This window comes from Diplotaxodon limnothrissa, linkage group LG16, assembly GCF_057381915.1.
Source record: "Diplotaxodon limnothrissa isolate DT_005_m linkage group LG16, D_limnothrissa_male_GT1.1, whole genome shotgun sequence".
Taxonomy (NCBI): domain Eukaryota; kingdom Metazoa; phylum Chordata; class Actinopteri; order Cichliformes; family Cichlidae; genus Diplotaxodon; species Diplotaxodon limnothrissa.
In genome coordinates, this window is record NC_140611.1 from 24938693 (window position 1) to 24957281 (window position 18589).

An 18589-nucleotide genomic window follows, 5' to 3' on the forward strand; every position below is an offset into this window, starting at 1 on the left:
GCAGGAATGCAGAACAGATCAGCCAGACCGGAGCGTGTGCTTAGGTTTGACATGGCGAGGCAGTGGCGAGCCACACCACACAGCAGCTGTCTAATCCCAAACTTCTGCCTTGATACTCCTGTTCTGAAAAGCACAGTCCGTTCTTTGAACTATTGACTTCTTATTTCTTCTAAACCTACTACAGATGCTCTCACTCTTCGGTGTCTGTCACTCGCTTGGATTAAACTGACATGCCACATGTCAGCCTCTGGCACAGGTCGTATCTCACGGTTACGATCTTGACAGGCAACACAATGCAGTCACAGATGAAAAGTATACAGAGCATTTCCTGTATACTTCTTGAACTCCAGATGTCAAGACCTCAAAAACCAAGGAGTCTTACCTGCTACAGAGTTTGGCCTCGGCATCATGAGGGAAGCTGATGTCTGTGGCGGGTACGCAATGGGTCCCTCAGGTGAGTGACTCGGAGGGTGTGGTGGCCCTGGAGCACCCGCAGATATGTTAGGGTGCTGCTGGTCTGTCCTGGATGGGGTGTCTGCAGGTGTTGCTGTGGCACTGCTGGAGTCTTCTTCGGCCACAGGAGAGCAGGTGTCCGCCCGCACGCTCTGTGCCAGGCCATGGCGACCGCTGCCTCTTAGGCTGCCATCTTTACTCCACTCCAGGCTGGAGCCGCTGCGGTCATCATTCTCTGAAGAACTAGTGATGGTGGCTGAGAGCAGATTTAAATTTAAAAAAAAAAAAAAAAAAAAAAAAAAAAAGAGAGAGAGAGAGAGAAGGGATTTTCAGCAAGTGAGGGAGGTGAAATGAGGGGAAGAGGCACAAGATATATCTGAGTAATGGTCTTTATGTGCGATGAACATTTATCCGTCTTAATCTCTAGTGAGACACCGAGCTGTAATGGAACTTTCAGCTTTGAGTGGCTTGGTGGTTTTGCTGATTGCCCTATCAACAGTTCTCAGAAGCTCATTTTATATTTACAGCGATCGTCTTCCTATACTCGTGAAACTCGGAAAGTAATATTGCACAGATTTATAGAACGTAATGTATTGTTATTGTTAAGAATCAGCGTTTGAATGATTTGGAATCATCCAGTGCAAACAGCAACTGCAACAACTAGTCGGAGGGGAAAATGCAAAAGAGCAGGAATAACAATATAAAACCAAACATGGACATTTTTTTTTTTACCCCTTCAGTTTAGACAGGTGTCTCTTCTAGAAGAAGAACTCCTTTAATCTCCCCTCGAGCCAACACAGCGACCTACCACAATCTTAAAAGCAAAGGAAAGGACTAACTCTCCATGATGACAGGCAGCTGGATACAGGAACATCAGCACTGTTAGTGGACTGGAGCCGGCCAGCCAGCTGGCCATGTTTGCATCACACACTACTAATCTGGATTTCATAATGGCGCAGCACGTTGCATCACCACTAATATTAATACAACAAACACATCTTGGACCCTGTGATTCCTGCGCTGGTTTCCTGGGCAAACATGAAGTCCTCTCATGGCAGCAGTCACGATAAACCCTGCTCGGACCACGGCATTAAAAGTCATCGTGATCTGACTGGCTAAACTACAGGACCTTGCTAAGAAGAATATGTAATTATTTATTCAAGCTTAGTGAAAATTTGAATTTTTATTTTATAAACAACTACATGCAGTCAAGTCCAGGCCCCTCGTGAAGGACCTTCTGAGGGAGCTGTTTTGTAAATGTTAAGACATTGCAAAGTCTCACTAATTCCATCAAGGAGCTTTTAATGCAAAACAAAGCCAAATTAATGTGCTTCTGAAATCAGAGTCAAAGTGAAACTTCAAAGAACAGAGAACATTAATCACAGGCATCAGTCTGACTTGTGGACGCACTGTGACTTTGTTCTTTCTTTTCCTTCCTGCACAATTTTATTAAGGAGTGTGGGTGGGATGTTGTAGACCAGTGGTACTTTACACCCCCTTCCCAAAAACACTCCACCCGCCCACTCAAGTACATAGCAGACTAGCATGCCATAGTCACCGATGTAACAATTTAATTTAACATCGCTCTGCTGCAGATTTAAAAGCCCTCTGCTGCAGATACAGCTCAAGAATCTGCTGTTAGCAGTGAAGCAGCCAGTCAGTCACAGCTTCAAAGGATAGCTAAACACAGCTAATTAGACTCGAAAATTACATGCACATGGCATTTCATAGTTTGTAATGGGTGTACAATAAAGGGGTCGTAGAATTAGGGATCAAGAAAGGAAAACAAGCTGACCATAGTTATAGCACATGCTGCATTTCTGCAAAACTGTGTTCTGTCCGTTTCAAAGTTCAGGTGTTTGATAGTTGCTCATAACGTCTTCATTACTGACAGATTTTGATGCACAACTAGTGTTACTTTCTGCATGTCTGTGTGGGTCTGTGGGTTTGAGCAGCTAATGCACCCTCCCAGCAATCTGTCTGTGACCACAGCAAAGAGCTGAGAGAGACGGAGGCACCGATTTCCATTAAGAACTGGGTTTTATGCAGCATGACTTTACTTCATACCAGCTCGTTTCGCTAACTTTCCTGAAACCTGCTTACTGAAGTTAACAACCACACTTGCAGAGATGGCATTCTCTCACAAAACTCATTTTGAGTTAACTAAAGTAACGTAATTGCGTGCAACTGACAGCAACACATTTGGCACCAGTGCACATCTTATCCTGGGTGGTGTCAAAGCTGCAAGCTGGAAGATACTATATCGCAGCTTACATAAATTATTCAGCACGTTAGCAATGATATTGCTTTGGGGGGCAGAATGACTGAATCATGGTAATCATTTATGTCAACTCTGGAGTATTGGAAATCCAAATTGTTGTGTTGGATCTTGCTTTGGCATGCATTACTTTCTCCTGCATAACTATAATTTTCATCAGCAAGTCCGATATTCTTATTAGTTCAAGAATATCAGACAAACATAAGGGCAAGGGAAAAGTTTAAAATCTGGCACCCTGTCCTCTAGTCTAGGAGTGCAGTCAGGGAAAAAAAAAAAAAAGGGGGGGGGGGTTCAACAGTGGATAAATACAGCATCATAGAGTTACAATTTGCTATTCATTCCTCACTCAGAATGGAATCCCAGCATTTTTATAGGCACTGGAGGCTTTGTGAGTAGAAACGGCAGTTGAATTAATGCATCAATAGACTATGCCATCTTCCTGTCAGCTTGAGTAAATCCCCTGGCGTCTTTTAGGGCTATTACTACAGATACAGCACAACGTCACACTGTGGCAACTGTCACCTTAACGCCGTCTCATGCCGATACAGCTCTGTCTAAACCCAATGACGTACATGGGGAAGGATGAATATAATGTGACACAGATGGTATTCGATCCCAAAAGGTTTCACACAACGAGTAGTGACTGACACTGCACAGGTGTGTTTTCTTTGTTCTAACTCATAGTGCAGATGAAGCAAGTCAGATTGCAAATTAAAATTAGAAGAGCTTCACAGGAAGTGATTAGTGATTATAAGCAATGCTGCAAAGGGGACTGGGTGTCCATGCTAAAGTGCAAACTAATAGACTACTAAGGAATCAGCAGAGCTGTTGGTATTATTAATGTTCTCATCAAACCCAGAAACCAGTGCAGGCACTGGTAAGCTACAAGTGATAAATTGGAGGCTGGTGTTACATTTTTGTCATTGCTATGAGCTGTGCTACTAGTGCATCTCGCACCAAGCTGCTCAGTCATGCAGGACACATGGTTGAAAGGGTGAGGTGGGGACTAATTTGCACAGGTCCATGCAAACTAAATGAGGAGGCAATGGTGAGGCCATATTTCTGAGCTATGCACAAAAGAAATTATTTTCACTGAAAATTTCTTTTTTAGATTTATGTAATTTGGATTAAAAGAGATGATGTGAAAAGTAACAGTTTAATCAAAGACCATTCATTTAAATGAAATTTAAGTGCCACCTACTTCCACCTCTGACCTGTGTATAGCTGCTAGATTATGAACAAAGTAAGACATTTTTAAATGCATACAGCGCAACCCTGAACTTCTGTACACATTACCCCGTAAAGAGTATTCAAATATCCTTCAAAGTCGACATTAAATGTTGTTTAATCTGTCAGATCCTTAGTACAAAGTACAAATGGACCGATCAACTGGCCAGGGATCGGAATCAGACGATATTCAACTTCTCGACATGGAGTAGTGACTGGCTGATCAGCTTCCAGTATGTCTGATTACAAGCCAGCTAGTTTCATATATGTGCACAGTGCCACAGACATATAGGCACACACACTCACAGACACACACTAACCTGTTGTTAGAGGCAAACCGCCTCACTGTGTTTCCAACATCAAACTCCACAGACCCTTAAATCACCCTCACCCAGCTGAACATTGAATATTTTAAAGAAGGTAAGGAAGAAGAAGATGTTGTTAAAGTTAAAGCTATCCAGAGCTCATAGCCAGCCCCAAGCCAGCAGCCTTGGTATGAGTAAAGATCAACACAAAAGAAAAATTCCAGAGATGAGTAAAAAAAAAAAAAAAAAAGCGAGAGAGAGAAAGGATCAATGCCCTGTGATCTGGTGAAGTTCCTGACATTTGTTTTGGTATATGAATCTGTTGTACCTGCTTTATTTGTAAAGGTAAAATATGTCAGGCAGTGTGGATGCACAGCAACTCATCATTAGGCAATTCTTTGAACTTGTTTCCAATAGACACATCATGCTCATCTGATCTGATCTTCTTTTGCTTCCTTAAAAAACCAGTCATCTTTAATAACTACAATGGTGTTACATCTTTAGCTGGCATACACATTTTGGAGCAACATTATATTAATTTGCACATTAGTGCAGCCAGGCATCAGAATACCACTTATGCAAACATTGCTTCACAGATCAGCATCAGGTCAAAACTCTACAGGCCACCTTTGAGGACCTGAGCTGTGTCAGTAGGTAGAAACGGCAAACGCCCACAGGCAGCAGTCTTTTAAAAAGAAAGTTCACATTAAACTTTTTTAAAAAGAATTCAGTGAATCATCTCAAACTAAACAATGAAAGAAACAAGTAATTCAATCAACTTGAACAAGATGCCACTGCTCCACGAGAAGGGGAAAAGTTAGCTGTGGTAATGCGACTGCAGGATAAACTGCACGAGGGGTTCTTTTCAAACAAGCAGCTTAGAAATGATTGACTGGATCTACTAATGGCTTGTTACCCATTGTTCACTACAGAGCACAGAAACATGGACATTCAGCATTTTCGCCACTGACGACACAAACAGCTAATCTAAAGTCTAAAAATCCCAAGATGATAGAAAAATCAAAAATGCAAAAATGAGACTTAGATTTTACTTGAATAAAATCTAATTAGTTTAAATAAACTGAATTATATTTCTAGATGACATGTATGGCGTGCATTGTTATTAAAAACTAAACCTTTTTCTTGTACCATAAAAGTTGCAATCTGAGAATAATGTGGGAGCTATTAAACAGGCTTTTCTTCCTCACCTATGATCCCACTGTCCTTGCTCTCTAGCGTGGAACTGGGGCTGGTGATGGTCCCACAGGGGCTGGAGCGGCTGAGTGGGGGACGGCTCGCGGTGCTGTTTAGGGTGGAACATGGGCTGTCAGTGCTGGGAGACGCCGTGCTGCTTGTTAGTGTGGAGCAGGGGCTGATGCCCTGGCTAGTCAGAGAGCACTGCGGAGAAGAGAGATGAAAAAAGGGGGTTAAGGTACACCAAGAATGTACTTTACTAATCAAATATGTCAATGGAGAATGAAGTCAGCTGGCAACAAGTTCACATTTTTTTGTAGCCCGAACAAGAAAAGACAAGAAAAAAAAAAGCAACAAAAAATAATTTTCCAACCTTATTTGGAAGGAGTATTGAGAAAAATCACTGTCTACTTTGACCTGGATCATGTGAAAGCAATGCAAAAAATTCCTTTGCAAATAAACAAGCGCTTTACATGCGAGCATGACACACAAGCCGAAGGCCATAAGCACTATAAATGGAGCAAGGCTTAAAAATTACACACTCATATGTCTAGAGGAACCAAAATAAGTCTGAAGAATATTTCACAAGGGAAGTAGTCTTTAGTTTGTGTGAACACAATAGACACCCTTTTTTTTTTTTTTTAGGTCATCCAGCCTGTCTGACAACCATACAACAGCTAAATCTTTGTCTGAGATAACCGACAACCGTAGAAATCCAAATTAAAGCTGGTTTGTCCAGTTTCCCCATCTTCCTTTAACTGGATCCAAACACAATACAGTGTAGCTTATCATTGCCCCAATGAGATGCAAAGCAACACCTTCCAACAACTGATTATGACTTTGTAGGTTTTAAAGCAAGTTTTGCCCTAGTCTCACAACAAAATTACGAAAACTGAACTTTTCTCACCACAGGCCCATTTATTTAGCATACAAAAGCACTGACTTTACAATTGAAAACACACAAAAGATGGTCCCTAATACAGCTTAGTAGCGCTCCAAAGATTGTTGGGTTCTAAGCCAAATCAGAGAAATAATTACATGCAGACATTTTATCATTCACTGCATGAATAAAACACTCCTACTGTTGTGAGAACTGCTCGAATTAAATAATAAAATTCAATTTGGTTTATTCCCCATGTAGAATAAACTAAACCCTTTTTTGGAGATTTATTTGTTGCCTGGGGGGGTGGGGTGGCTTTCAGGTATAGTTGGTTTCACAAGCATAATATACTGCTAGTAGACTGTTATACTACTCACAGTTATGTTACTGTCATGCTACTGCAAGTAGGTGCAAATAACATGTGTATTTCCCCAACTAGGGTTGTCACAATATTTATACACAACACAATTATTGTGGCCAAAAATATTTACTATAATAGAATTTTCCTGATATCTGTTGACAGCAGAATAATGCTATTGGTCAAATTCACAACTAACTCTTTATTTTTACATCCCAACTACTGAACACAATTCATGAAATGCTTTCTAAGTCTTTGCATTCCTAGAATTGCTACTTCAGTGTCAAAAACAGTCCAAGGCACGAAATGAAAACCTAACGTGGTGGGTTCTGCTCTTCACACAGCCCAGCTTAATTAGTAAAGCCAAACAAACTGAGGCTCAGACCTAACACAACTCTATTTCTGTACCCGGACTCAGACACTCTTGTTACACACTCAAGAGCCCCTGGAATAGCACTCAAGTTACTGGGAGACTAGCATGCCGCGCTGAAAAGCATGCACAGGAATAAAATCACATGCAGCCAATTTTGAATAGGCAGTTACTTTTCTTCAGGACAGATTGAACAGTTCAAACAAAACAGTGTGACAGTTACCGTTGCTTGAGGTCCCAAGAAAACAAGTTCCAGAGGTGCCTCTTAAAACCCCGTCCATAACGAACACGGGAAAAAAAAAAAAAATCAAGCTGCAAAAAAATTTAAAAAAAAAGAGGAAAAGAAAAAAAATCCATTCAAGTGAAACACTGTCACAACTAGCTTCTCCCCTTGTGCTTTCTCTCTGTCCTCTATCTCTCTGTGTGTGCTGCAGCGATGGCAGCAGCTGCTGTTGGTAGTGCGGTGAGGAGCTGGAGGGGAGGGAGAAAATGAAATACCTTCTTTTCATTCTTGTCGTCCATAGGTATGCGTGCCGTACCCGGGATCCCTTCTCCCAGTAAAAAGCCCAGTCTTGTCATCAGTTCCTGAGTGGCAGGGGAGGAGGAGCTTGGCTGTTTCTCCGCTTGCAGATCTACAGATATGAGAGAGAGAGGGAGAGAGAGAGAGAGAGAAAGAGAGAGAGAGAGAGAAATGCTTAACACTAGCAGGCAGATTCCCTCTCTACACTGGATGCCCCACACAAGGCCACGCTGCTGGCCCTGCCCTCCTCAACACTGCTCTGAAATGCTATGCTGCACTCTCCCAGCTGCTGCTGATGTGGTGCAGACCCAGAGAAGGTGAGGAAAGAGAGCAAGAGTGCGAGAAAGAGAGGAAAGAGAGAGTGAGCGTGTTCTAAAAGAAAGTGAATACATGTGAATATCCAGCATTGTAAGAAAGCAGAGACTGGGTGTGAGTGAGTGAGTGAGTGAGTGAGTGAGTGAGTACGCGCCCTACAACATGCCTCGAGCGCCAATTCCAGGGCTTTCGGGTTGTTTACAGCTCTCACTTATAGAGCCTCTGAATATCAATGAGTGGACCTCTGCTTCCTGCAACACAACTTGAACTGTCTGTGGTCTTCATTCTCAAGCCTTAAAATTACTTTAGATTGCAATTTCAAGCTTGGGATGCCATCAACAAGGAAGAGACAACTTGTAATCACCTTTCTGTTTACACAAACAGACCTTTTTTTTTTACATATTAAACCAAAAACCAGGCAGATAAATAATAACAGTATATGCAAAATACTGGGTTTATCGTCTAAAATCCATTGTGGATAGCAACTCAAATGTGGATGTTGCAATCTAGTGATGTCAAAAAGGCAAGCATACACTGATGATGAAGATGTCGGGAGAAAGAGTGAGAATGTCCGAGATACAAAAAGCTTATTATTCATCTCTCTGGCAGCACCTCTTTCTCCTCCTCTACTTCATTTTCTCCTTTACCTCCATTCTTCCGCAGCTATTAATAATGTTGACCGTGAATCTGATTAAACACAAACAAGTCCTGTGGCATAATGTGCTGCCAAGCCCGAGTCAAGTCAAAATCAGACCACCAGACAAACACCATTGGCATGCAAATAGCATACAAATGCCAATACACAGATAATGCATTACCTGTTAAAGTAAATAAATTGTCATAATAGCCAGTCTTGCAATCAAAAGGTCATACAGTTCTCCAACCTGGTGAAATTACTGGGTCATGCAACCCAAAATAAAACTGGAAAAAGGCCTAATCAGTGAAGTGTGGGGCTGGCAATAAACGCCCTAAATTCAATCTCTCTCTATCTCGTTTGAAGTTCAAGCACTGAGCCTTATAAACAGTCACACAATCCTGAAGTCATACCCACTACATACTTAACTAGAGGAACTCTTTACTGCTTAGTCGATCGATAGAAAAATAATCAGCTCCTTCAGTGAGCGTTCATTGTTTTCCTAAAAACTCAATGATGTCATGATCCTGCTTCACCTCAGTGAAACAAAATAAGTTTCCTGAAGAAATGAACCCAAATTCTGCAAATTTGCGACAGTTTTCACTGTTCTTGACATGTTAAACAATTCACTTTTTTCTTTTTAAATCATCAGTAGATTAATCAATAATGTAAGTAATGACTACTTCTAATTCATTAGCTGGATTGGCTTTTTATCATTGAGAAGAGGCTAACCTTTTACTCCAGACATGCAAAGCGTGCCCAATTAAGGAAAATGCACAAACCGCAGCAACAGATCGAATACAGATTTAATAAACGCTAAAGTTTCTTGAATTTCCCTGGAAATGTAATCATAATTAAAATGCAAGCAGCTGGTGTTACTGTAACTACAAGAAGGATTTAGTCAAAGAACACCCCATGCCAGCAATTTATCAAAGGCTTCGGTACGAAACCGAATTAGCCCTTATGGCCTGGCACTTTAGTCGCGTGCCTGCCTCCTTCAGCCAAGAACAAAACGTGTTAAACAAGATATATATGCATCGCAAGTACTGCCAGATGAGTTCATACAGTATCCATAACTTTAGGCTGTGCAGAAGATTTATGTTACCCCCCTTGACACATCTGCCCACCGGGTTGTCTTTTTTAAAGTGTATCTTTTATGCATTTATTTATTTTATTATACATTTATTTATTGGCACTGCCTTCAGGAGAAGTTGCTCTGTCCTTTAGAACTACTTTGAATTTAGAAAAACTTAAACATTCTACAAGCCTTAAAATAAATAAATAAATGAATATAAATAAAAATTCTCTTATCCCACAAGCCTACAAGTTCTATACTGAATAAATTCAAGCTTTTGTCCACATAGTAGCAGACAAAGAATGCTAACCTAATGCGTGCTGTACTCGCATCACCCCATCTCCATTGCAAATGCCATGAAGTGGGAACGCTATGCATTGAAAATCCATTGTTAATAGGGAATGTCACCCAGCTCATTTAAATGCTCGAGGGGAGCCTTTTACAATCGCTCAGGCAAAGACGCAGCTCAGTCCTGAATGCACATCGCAATGATTATATAAGTCAATTCTGAGCCTTCACCCAGCAATATTATCAAGTGTAAAGAAAATAACATACAAGATCATTTCCCACATCCACAATTCAACTTGATAACCCCACTCTGAACGGGTATCATCAATGCTGAGAGCCTGTTGTGGTCGAATAATTTCAAGCATGCATCCACATATTGTATGCGCTTCATCAACTTTTAGTAGATGGTTACTAGGGGTGCAACGATACACAAAATTCACGGTTCGGTTCGATACTTTGGTGTCACGGTTCGATATTTTTTCGATACAAAAAAAAAATGTTCATGCCTTTTTAATTTGTCATTTATTAAAATTATAAATATATATTTTAACACAAAAGTACAGTTTTTAAATTTAACCCTAACCCTTGTGCGTGTTGTTTTTTAGCTCGTCATATTGCAGCCACAGAAATTCTTTTGTCCATGAAACCATAAAGCTGCACTTTCTTTTTGCCTTATAGTCTGATTTGTCATAACTTCTCCGTTTTGTGGTAAGCTTTTCTTTGGCTGTCACTTCTTCACCCTGACCTGTCTTATTTGGCTCAGCAGAACTAAAATATATATCTGTCTGTGAAGGTTCTCAATCATCCAGGTCATCGTAGTGAAATATATATCCTGCCGCACTCACATAAGCTCAGCGATTCTCTGCGCGATCAACCTCTCACATGTTTAAGCTGCGGGAGATTTCACTTGTCATGTTTGCATAGTAAGCTAACAATTAATAAGACGATGTCAGAGGAATTGGTGCACAAATTATCATCACTCACAGATCAGTGCTGTCGCTCTCTATACACAGTTCGCGCGATTGCAAAGTGAAAGCAAAAAAACAAGCGCAAATTCAAACACGACTTCAATATGTCACATATTGACAGTGGCTCACCCAATGACATAATTACCCAGCTACATTTCTGAAAGAATGCAAAAGCATTGACATATATTTTTCCTTCCTACAATAGCCCGACAGGCAGGGCAGAGATAGCCCCGGGACGTCGGGCTAGCGATATTGCGAGCCCTGTATCTGATTGAGGAATCACTCATCTTTGGAAAAGAGAGTTTATTACAGAGAAATGTCTCTTTCCAAAATAAAAGCTATACTATCCGCTTCTTCTGGGCTATATTCTCAGCAGCATATTAAACATATCAGGTCTCCATAAGGAGAATCCTGTGCTAACAGCTATCTAAATGACTCGGCTAAAGTTTGTAGCATGCATGCTTGTTGTTTTTGTCTTTGCACTAGGATGATGTCTGTGTAAATGTGCAGTCATATTCGTTGTGTTCCCACTAGTGCTTTCAGGTTAATCTCCTTGAACGAGCTAACTGCGCTAACACACTAGCTCCCACCCATGTAATTGAGCATTGCATGGCACATCCAACATACTGTTTTACTTTAGTCCATGACTCGCTTACCTTCAGGGTCATACGTCACATGAAAACCAAAATAATTCCAAACGCCAGATCTGAATGAGGGTGGGGAGGTCCACTTCTGTCTCGCTAGCTTGCCCTGCGCTCTTCCTTCTGACCATGCTGTCTGTGTTGAGCGCTCAGTGAATCTGCGTTCGACTACTCCGCCTAGGCTGCACTCTCGAGCCTAGGCGGAGTAGTCAAATGCAGATTCACTGAGCGCTCAACACAGACAGCATGGTCAGAAGGAAAGTTGATAAAATAAATTACAAATTTTGTATTGTTCTTTTTTTTTTTCTCCCCTTTGGTTTTCTTTCTTTCTCTCCCCCTCTTTCTTTCATTCTTTCCCCCTGTCCTATCCCACAGTCATGTCTGTCCCGTTTGCAACTGAAAATAAAATAAATTCATAATTATAATAAAGGTCAATCAAATGGACCAATATGATGATCCACTTAAAATAAATCCTCTTGGCATCTTTCTTGGCCTCAAGACAACAATTCTGATGGCTATAGATCCAAACGGGACACAAAAAAAAAAAAAAAAAAAATTGAAAAAAAAAAAATTGAAAAAAATTGTATTGTTCGATACATATGCGTACCGAACCGAAAGCACTGTATCGAACGGTTCAATATCGATACGAATATCGTTGCACCCCTAATGGTTACAGATATTAATCATTTGGCAATAAAATGGTAATGGGTCTGGGGTCTTTAAAAGGGGGCACCTTGCATATCACACATTTATGGCTACTGTACATTAGCAGGCAGTGACAGGTTGTTGATTTTTTTATTATTAGCCTGTCAGAGTCTTGTCTTTTGCTTTTATAGTGGCTATCAACACAGATCCACAACAGCTAGGAATAAGATGCTACGAGACTAACAGCTTTACAGGTGCAAACCACAGAGGTGGGACCAAGTCATTGTTTTGCAAGTCTCGAGTAAGTCTCAAGTCTTTATCCTCAAGTCTCAAGTCAAGTCTCAAGTAATGTCAGGCAAGTCAGAGTCGAGTCTCAAGTCACTGGTGTAAAAGTCCAAGTAAAGTCACAAGTCTGAAATTTTGAATTTCAAGTCCTTTCGAGTCTTTAAAAAAAAAATGAAAAAATAATGTTGCAGTTATGCTAAATGTAAATATTAGACCATGTAATTTTTAAATCTGTGTTTTTCTCAACACATGACAAAATAGTGAACTTAGAAAATATACACAAATTGTGAAATTGCACCTCTTTAAAATGCAGCTCAATTAAACCTAGCTCCAAGAATAATTTTCACCGACAGTTCTGAGATAAGCTGCATGTTATTCTTGGATGCGGTTGTAGGACCGGCTTTATTAAAATCGCATGAAAAAAATATCATACACATTAAAAAAAACTGCATCACCAACGTAGCCTGGAAAACATTTGCTAGTTAGATGAAGTCAGCTATCTCATTGTAGCATATTTATATGCATATTTATAATTATACGATTCTTGGAGTGAGTGCATACACTCATGAAGTTTAGTAACTTCAGGTCACTGCAACAAGCCCAGGTACAGTTTACCGACGGATGGGTGCAGGACCTTGAAATGCACCGTGTAGAACGAAAGACCATCGTACGTATCATAAGTTTACCAGTCTCACAAATCGTCTTCATAAATACACATTCGTTAACCGTTTATTAATAGGACCTTTGAGCTCAACAATAATTAATTAGTAGTGGAAATAATTTCTGGTAGCATCACAGAAATGTAGCAGTGACAATAATACTGTATGCTGTAATCGTACTGGGCAATTAGTGATACAAAAAACCTGTTTTATCCTGTGAATAAAAGTATATGTTTTTGTCAATGTACCATAATAACAGAAGCGAAACGCAATATTGTGTCAGGACAATTCACTATTTATGCACAATAAACAAAGGAGCATAGCGCGACAATTTCTGTTCAGCGCCAGACTTGCTTGTAACCTATATCACCAATTATGTTATGAAAATGACGTATTAACTACTAAAAAACACTGACCTTCGTGTAAATGCTTGGAGCAGACTAACCTGTGAGCTGGAGTGTTCTGGGACGTTATATTTGGTCTTTGAATGGCTGCAATCCAGTCCATCCGTCACCTCTTTGTTACTTCGGAAACATGGCTCGAACAATTTCTCTTCAACGACGTAATCCGATAACAACCGATCTCTTTACCCGTCGGCTTCCCGTGGCTGTCATGCGACCGGCTATTGCAGTTAATAATACAACAGCTTCTTGACATTTTTGTGTTTCTTTTTATCGCTGTGTGACTGAGTTCAATTGAAAGCCTGCGTGCGCTAGTACCTCTTGCCACGAGTTCCCAGAATCCTTTGCGGTTCTACCCGTGAATGACGTCACATTTTCAATCTCTATATAATATGCATGTTAAATTTTATATTTGGGGTGAAATATCAAGTCTTTTCAAGTAAACCGGTTCAAGTCCAATTCAAGTCCCAGGTCATTGGTGTAAAAGTCCAAGTCAAGTCACAAGTCTTACAACATTTTTTCAAGTCAAGTCTAAAGTCATAAAATTAATGACTCGAGTCTGACTCGAGTCCAAGTCATGTGACTCGAGTCCACACCTCTGGCAAACCATGTGAGGCAACTAGAAACATGCCAGAGAAAACGACTGTGAAACATAGTTGAAATCTTCGCCTTCTGGAGATTAGTGCAACATTGTTTGGCTGCTGAAAAAAAAGAAAAAAAAAGGCAAAACTGTATTTTGTGAGCTCTGGCTTTAATGATGTAAGCTGTGGACTGCGAGAGATCCTCGGGTCAATTCCAGGAGGAGACACAAGTTCCTTTGTTTAAATACAAACCCTTGTGGTAACCCCTTGCGATTACGGTAGGAACCGAAAGTAGCTTCTTTTTGGAATCGATAGGATCTAATTAATTTCTCATAAAATCTGGTTTGATTTTTACTCATAATTGCAGACATACATCTGTCAAACCAGCTTAATCAATCAGTCAGAGACTTAAACTTCAGGAAAAACTCATCAATTTAGTAACATGTAGGATCTCCCTGGGCAGCAACAACCTCCATCAGAAATTTCCAGATGAATAACGATGACCAATTTTGGATCATCGCTACCAACAAAAAATGGTTCAGTCTATCAATATATGCTGTCATTGATCAGCCGCCTTCAGGTCATGCAGCACTCATCTGTCTCATGGGATAAGGTCAAGACCCTGACTTTGTTATTGTAAAATATATATTTTTTTCTAACCTTCTTGTTATTGATTTTCTTGTATGCTTAGGGTCACTGACTTGTTGCATAATCCAATATCTCCTACGCTTCTCCCCCGACATTCTCCTGTATAATTTCCTCATACAATTTTAAATTCGTTGTTGCCTCGATCGCTCCAAAGGTTTCCTGCCCTGAAGTAGCAAAACAGCCCCAAACCAAAATGTTCTCTCCAGCATGCTTAACACTTCAGATGAGGTTTTGGTTGCTGGTGTGTAGAAACAAATCCAAATGAGATGTTTAGCATTGTTTTGGCCAAATCTCTTGACTTTTGCCTCGTTCATGGCACATCGTCCCTTTTTCTCTTGCTCTTTTTCCCGGCAATGTGAATGATTACTCTCGTGTATTTAATACAGACATGAAAAGCACAGCTGTTAGAGTGCGTGTGTGCTTTTTAGTTTAGTGAGATTGTTTGTCCATAACTGTGAGATGAAGAACAGAGTACATGTTATGAGTGACCAACGCTGAAACTCCGGCAATTCCAAAGGGTTTACAAAGTTTTCTCGTAACCACAATATAGTGCAGAAACTAATCCTGTTTGTTGACTCAGTTTTTCCTTCGCAACTTTTTCTTTTCCGTCATTGGATTAAATCGATCACCCGGCTCTTTATTACTTTGCCCTGACAAGACCACTCCATCACAGGTTCTTCAAAGCCACTTAAAACCACACGCCTCTGAGGACCAATCAGCAGCTCCAGAATGGCGCCGGGGTTGTTAAAGACCTGACATGAATACATCATAAGAGACAGAAAGACTGACATAATGATACGACATAGCACATACAAATAAAAACTTCACGGGCCAAATCAATAAAACCCCTTTTAACCCGTGGTCTCTCTGGAAAAATCAATACGCTGTGCCAAAAAATTGTTTACTTGCACAGCCAACTTCACCCACAGCTTGACACAAAACCTTCACTTTGCGAGCGCGTTTTAACATCGTCCATCATGTGCATGCATCTATGAATAAACATAAACATATCACATTTACTGCATTAATAAAGCTGAAGGTTTGCTGATTACACTAGCGTGTCAACAACTTTTAAATGGATTCTAGTTGAATGGCCTCTTTTACTCACTTTTCATTCTAAATACGAAACAGGAAATCCCAGCTCCATTTCATTTTCATAGTTGTCATCACCACCTATTCATCATGCTCAACATTTTGTCAATTAACCATTGACAAAGTGACAGACGAATACATGGATACACGAAAAAATGTCAACGAATGTGACAGGCAGGCAAAAAACAAAAAATCCCAAAACAATTTGATGCAGCTCGTGAAAAGAAAAAACGGCGGATGTGCTGTTTTGCCCTTACTTGCTCAACTATAAGCTACGGGGAAGTACTATCTGTTGCTGGGTGTCTTGCTGCAGGGCATCTCAGCTGTGCCACTGGTTTTTCTTCCTGATTTGTCAAGCCTGCTCATGGATGCAATGAGCCACCTTTCCGTTATAAACTACATTCTCCAATGGCTCTAACGTGACAGCAACTACAGCCTTACAGGACAGCCGTTTCCTTTAGCGTGATATACTCTAGAGCAGGGGTGGGCAATCCCAGGCCCCGAGGGCTGGTGTCCTGCAGGTTTTAGATCTCACCTTGGGTCAACACACCTGAATCACATGATTAGTTCGTTACCAGGCCTCTGGAGAACTTCAGGACATGGTGAGGAACTAATTTAGCCATTTAAATCAGCTGTGTTGGTTCAAGGACACATCTAAAGCCTGCAGGGACACCGACCCTCGAGGCCTGGAGTTGCCCACCCATGCTCTAGAGTCTCAATGAGCTGACACTAAATAAATAAACCTGAAATGTTATTGGAGGCATAATAAGTACTTAAATAACCACTGTTACTACTGATTATTTCCCATTCATTTCACATGAAATAATAATAATAATGATAATGGTTTGGATTTATATAGCGCTTTTCAAGGCACCCAAAGCGCTTTACAATGCCACTATTCATTCAGTCTCGCATTCACACACTGGTGAAGGCAAGCTACGGTTGTAGCCACAGCTGCCCTGGGGCAGACTGACAGAAGAGAGGCTGCCATGTCGCGCCATCGGCCCCTCTGGCCAACACCAGTAAATATCTTTAATGTTCAGGCAGTGGACTGTTGTGACAGCTGTAGGATGCACTTAGATACTAGCTGAAGTTAATTAACATCTCCTGTTCAGTAACAATCCAGAATTCAGCTCATTTGAGTGTTACTGTAGTATCTGTAAAATAATGAGGAGAGGAAGAATGCAAAAACATGAAGTAATGTTATGAGATAATGAGAAACTGGTGGCACGGCACACCTGAGGAACGTGATCCCAGGCAGTAGTGAGAAATCTGACAACCGCTCCATTCTACTCTGACAGCAAGTGTAGAGCAAAATAACTCCTGGTTCACATCCTCTGTGACCCCTGCCAAAGGTTTTCAATTTGAGATACTTAAAATCCGTGAAACACAGACAATTTTTGCATCTCATTGTTAATTATGTCATGAAGCTTATTGAATTCACAAAGGACTTTTTACTGACTAGTTTAGAAGGTTTAGAAGAATTTCGCCCTATGACAGCTGGGATAGGCTCCAGCGCCCCCCGCGACCCTGAAAAGGATAAGCGGAAGCGAATGGATGGATGGATAGTTTAGAAGGTCAAAATGTGGTTTGGCAGATTCTCAAGGAAAACATACTGCTATGACTTAATTATTTAAATGCGTTCAGCAGCAGAGTTCTTCTGATTTCCGTGTCAAGTTGATATAATTAGAAGATAACTGGACTGTTGCTAGTCTTCTTTGCTATTTTCAAATGTTATGTATGGTCTTGTGTCGTGTTAATGCTCTTTTGCTTGGTTTTGTTATTTGGGTACACCAGGTTAACCACACATGTATCCCAAATACATACTGAAGATGTACAAATATATAGACGAGTTATTCTTTTCTCCTCCTCCTTACAGAAATATGCCAACATGGCACAATCAGACATAGCATTATGACCACTGACAGGTGGAATGAATAACACAGATTACCTCTTCGTCGTGGTTAGTGGGTGGGCGATATCAGGGAGCAAGTGAACATTCTGTCGCCAAAGTTAATGTGTAAAAAGCACGAAACATGGGCAAGTGGATGACCATTTGCGCCATTTACCTGGGGAACACCTGGCACCAGGATGCACTATGGGAAGAAGGCGAGCCAAGAGAGGCAGACCACCCTTTCATGGAAATCATATTCCCTGATGGCTGTGGCCTCTTTCAGCAGGATAATGGGCCCCCGCCACAAGGCAAAAATGCTTCAGGAATGGTTTGAGGAGCACAGCAAAGTTTAAGGTGTTAACTTGGCCTTTAAATTCCCCAGATCTCAATCCAATCGAGCATCTGTGGGATTTGCTGGACAAACAAGTCTGATCCATGGAGGCCAAACCTCGCAACTTAAAGTACTTAAAGGATCTTTTGCTAACATCTGAGTCCCAGATACCAAAGAACACCTTTGCAAAGTCCATCCCTCAGTGGTTTAGGCAGTAAAAGGGGGAGCAACACAGTGTTAGGCTGGTGGACATAATGTTATGTCTGATCGGTATAAATCAGTAATTGAAAGGTCAAATAAATGTGTTTTTAAAGATAAGTGCCAGAGTAATACAGGTTATCTATCTATCAGGACACTTTTAATAATCACTAAGCTCTGCCAATTATAACTTAGGTGCAAAGGCAAGAAAAACCTTTGGAAAGAGGTAAACAAAATGATAATTAGCTAATTTGTTTCAGAGTGCTATAATATTCCAATAATGAGATCCTAGAAGAGTGAAACAATTTGCAGACCTCGGCAACACCCTAATAATCCCACATTACAGGAG

At 40.8% G+C, this 18589-nt stretch overlaps 1 protein-coding gene across 1 annotated transcript in view; it reads right to left on the minus strand.

Moving 5' to 3' along the window:
- The window catches only part of LOC146616277 (protein TANC1-like), a 110936-nt gene that overhangs the window by 43242 nt on the left and 49105 nt on the right, over window positions 1-18589 (minus strand). Inside the window, exons 5-7 of the mRNA XM_085374778.1 lie at window positions 7564-7697; window positions 5472-5661; window positions 383-709 (exon numbers count right to left, since the gene is read on the minus strand). Coding sequence (XP_085230904.1) covers window positions 383-709; window positions 5472-5661; window positions 7564-7697 — 651 coding nt within the window. The remainder of the gene's footprint in view (window positions 1-382; window positions 710-5471; window positions 5662-7563; window positions 7698-18589) is intronic.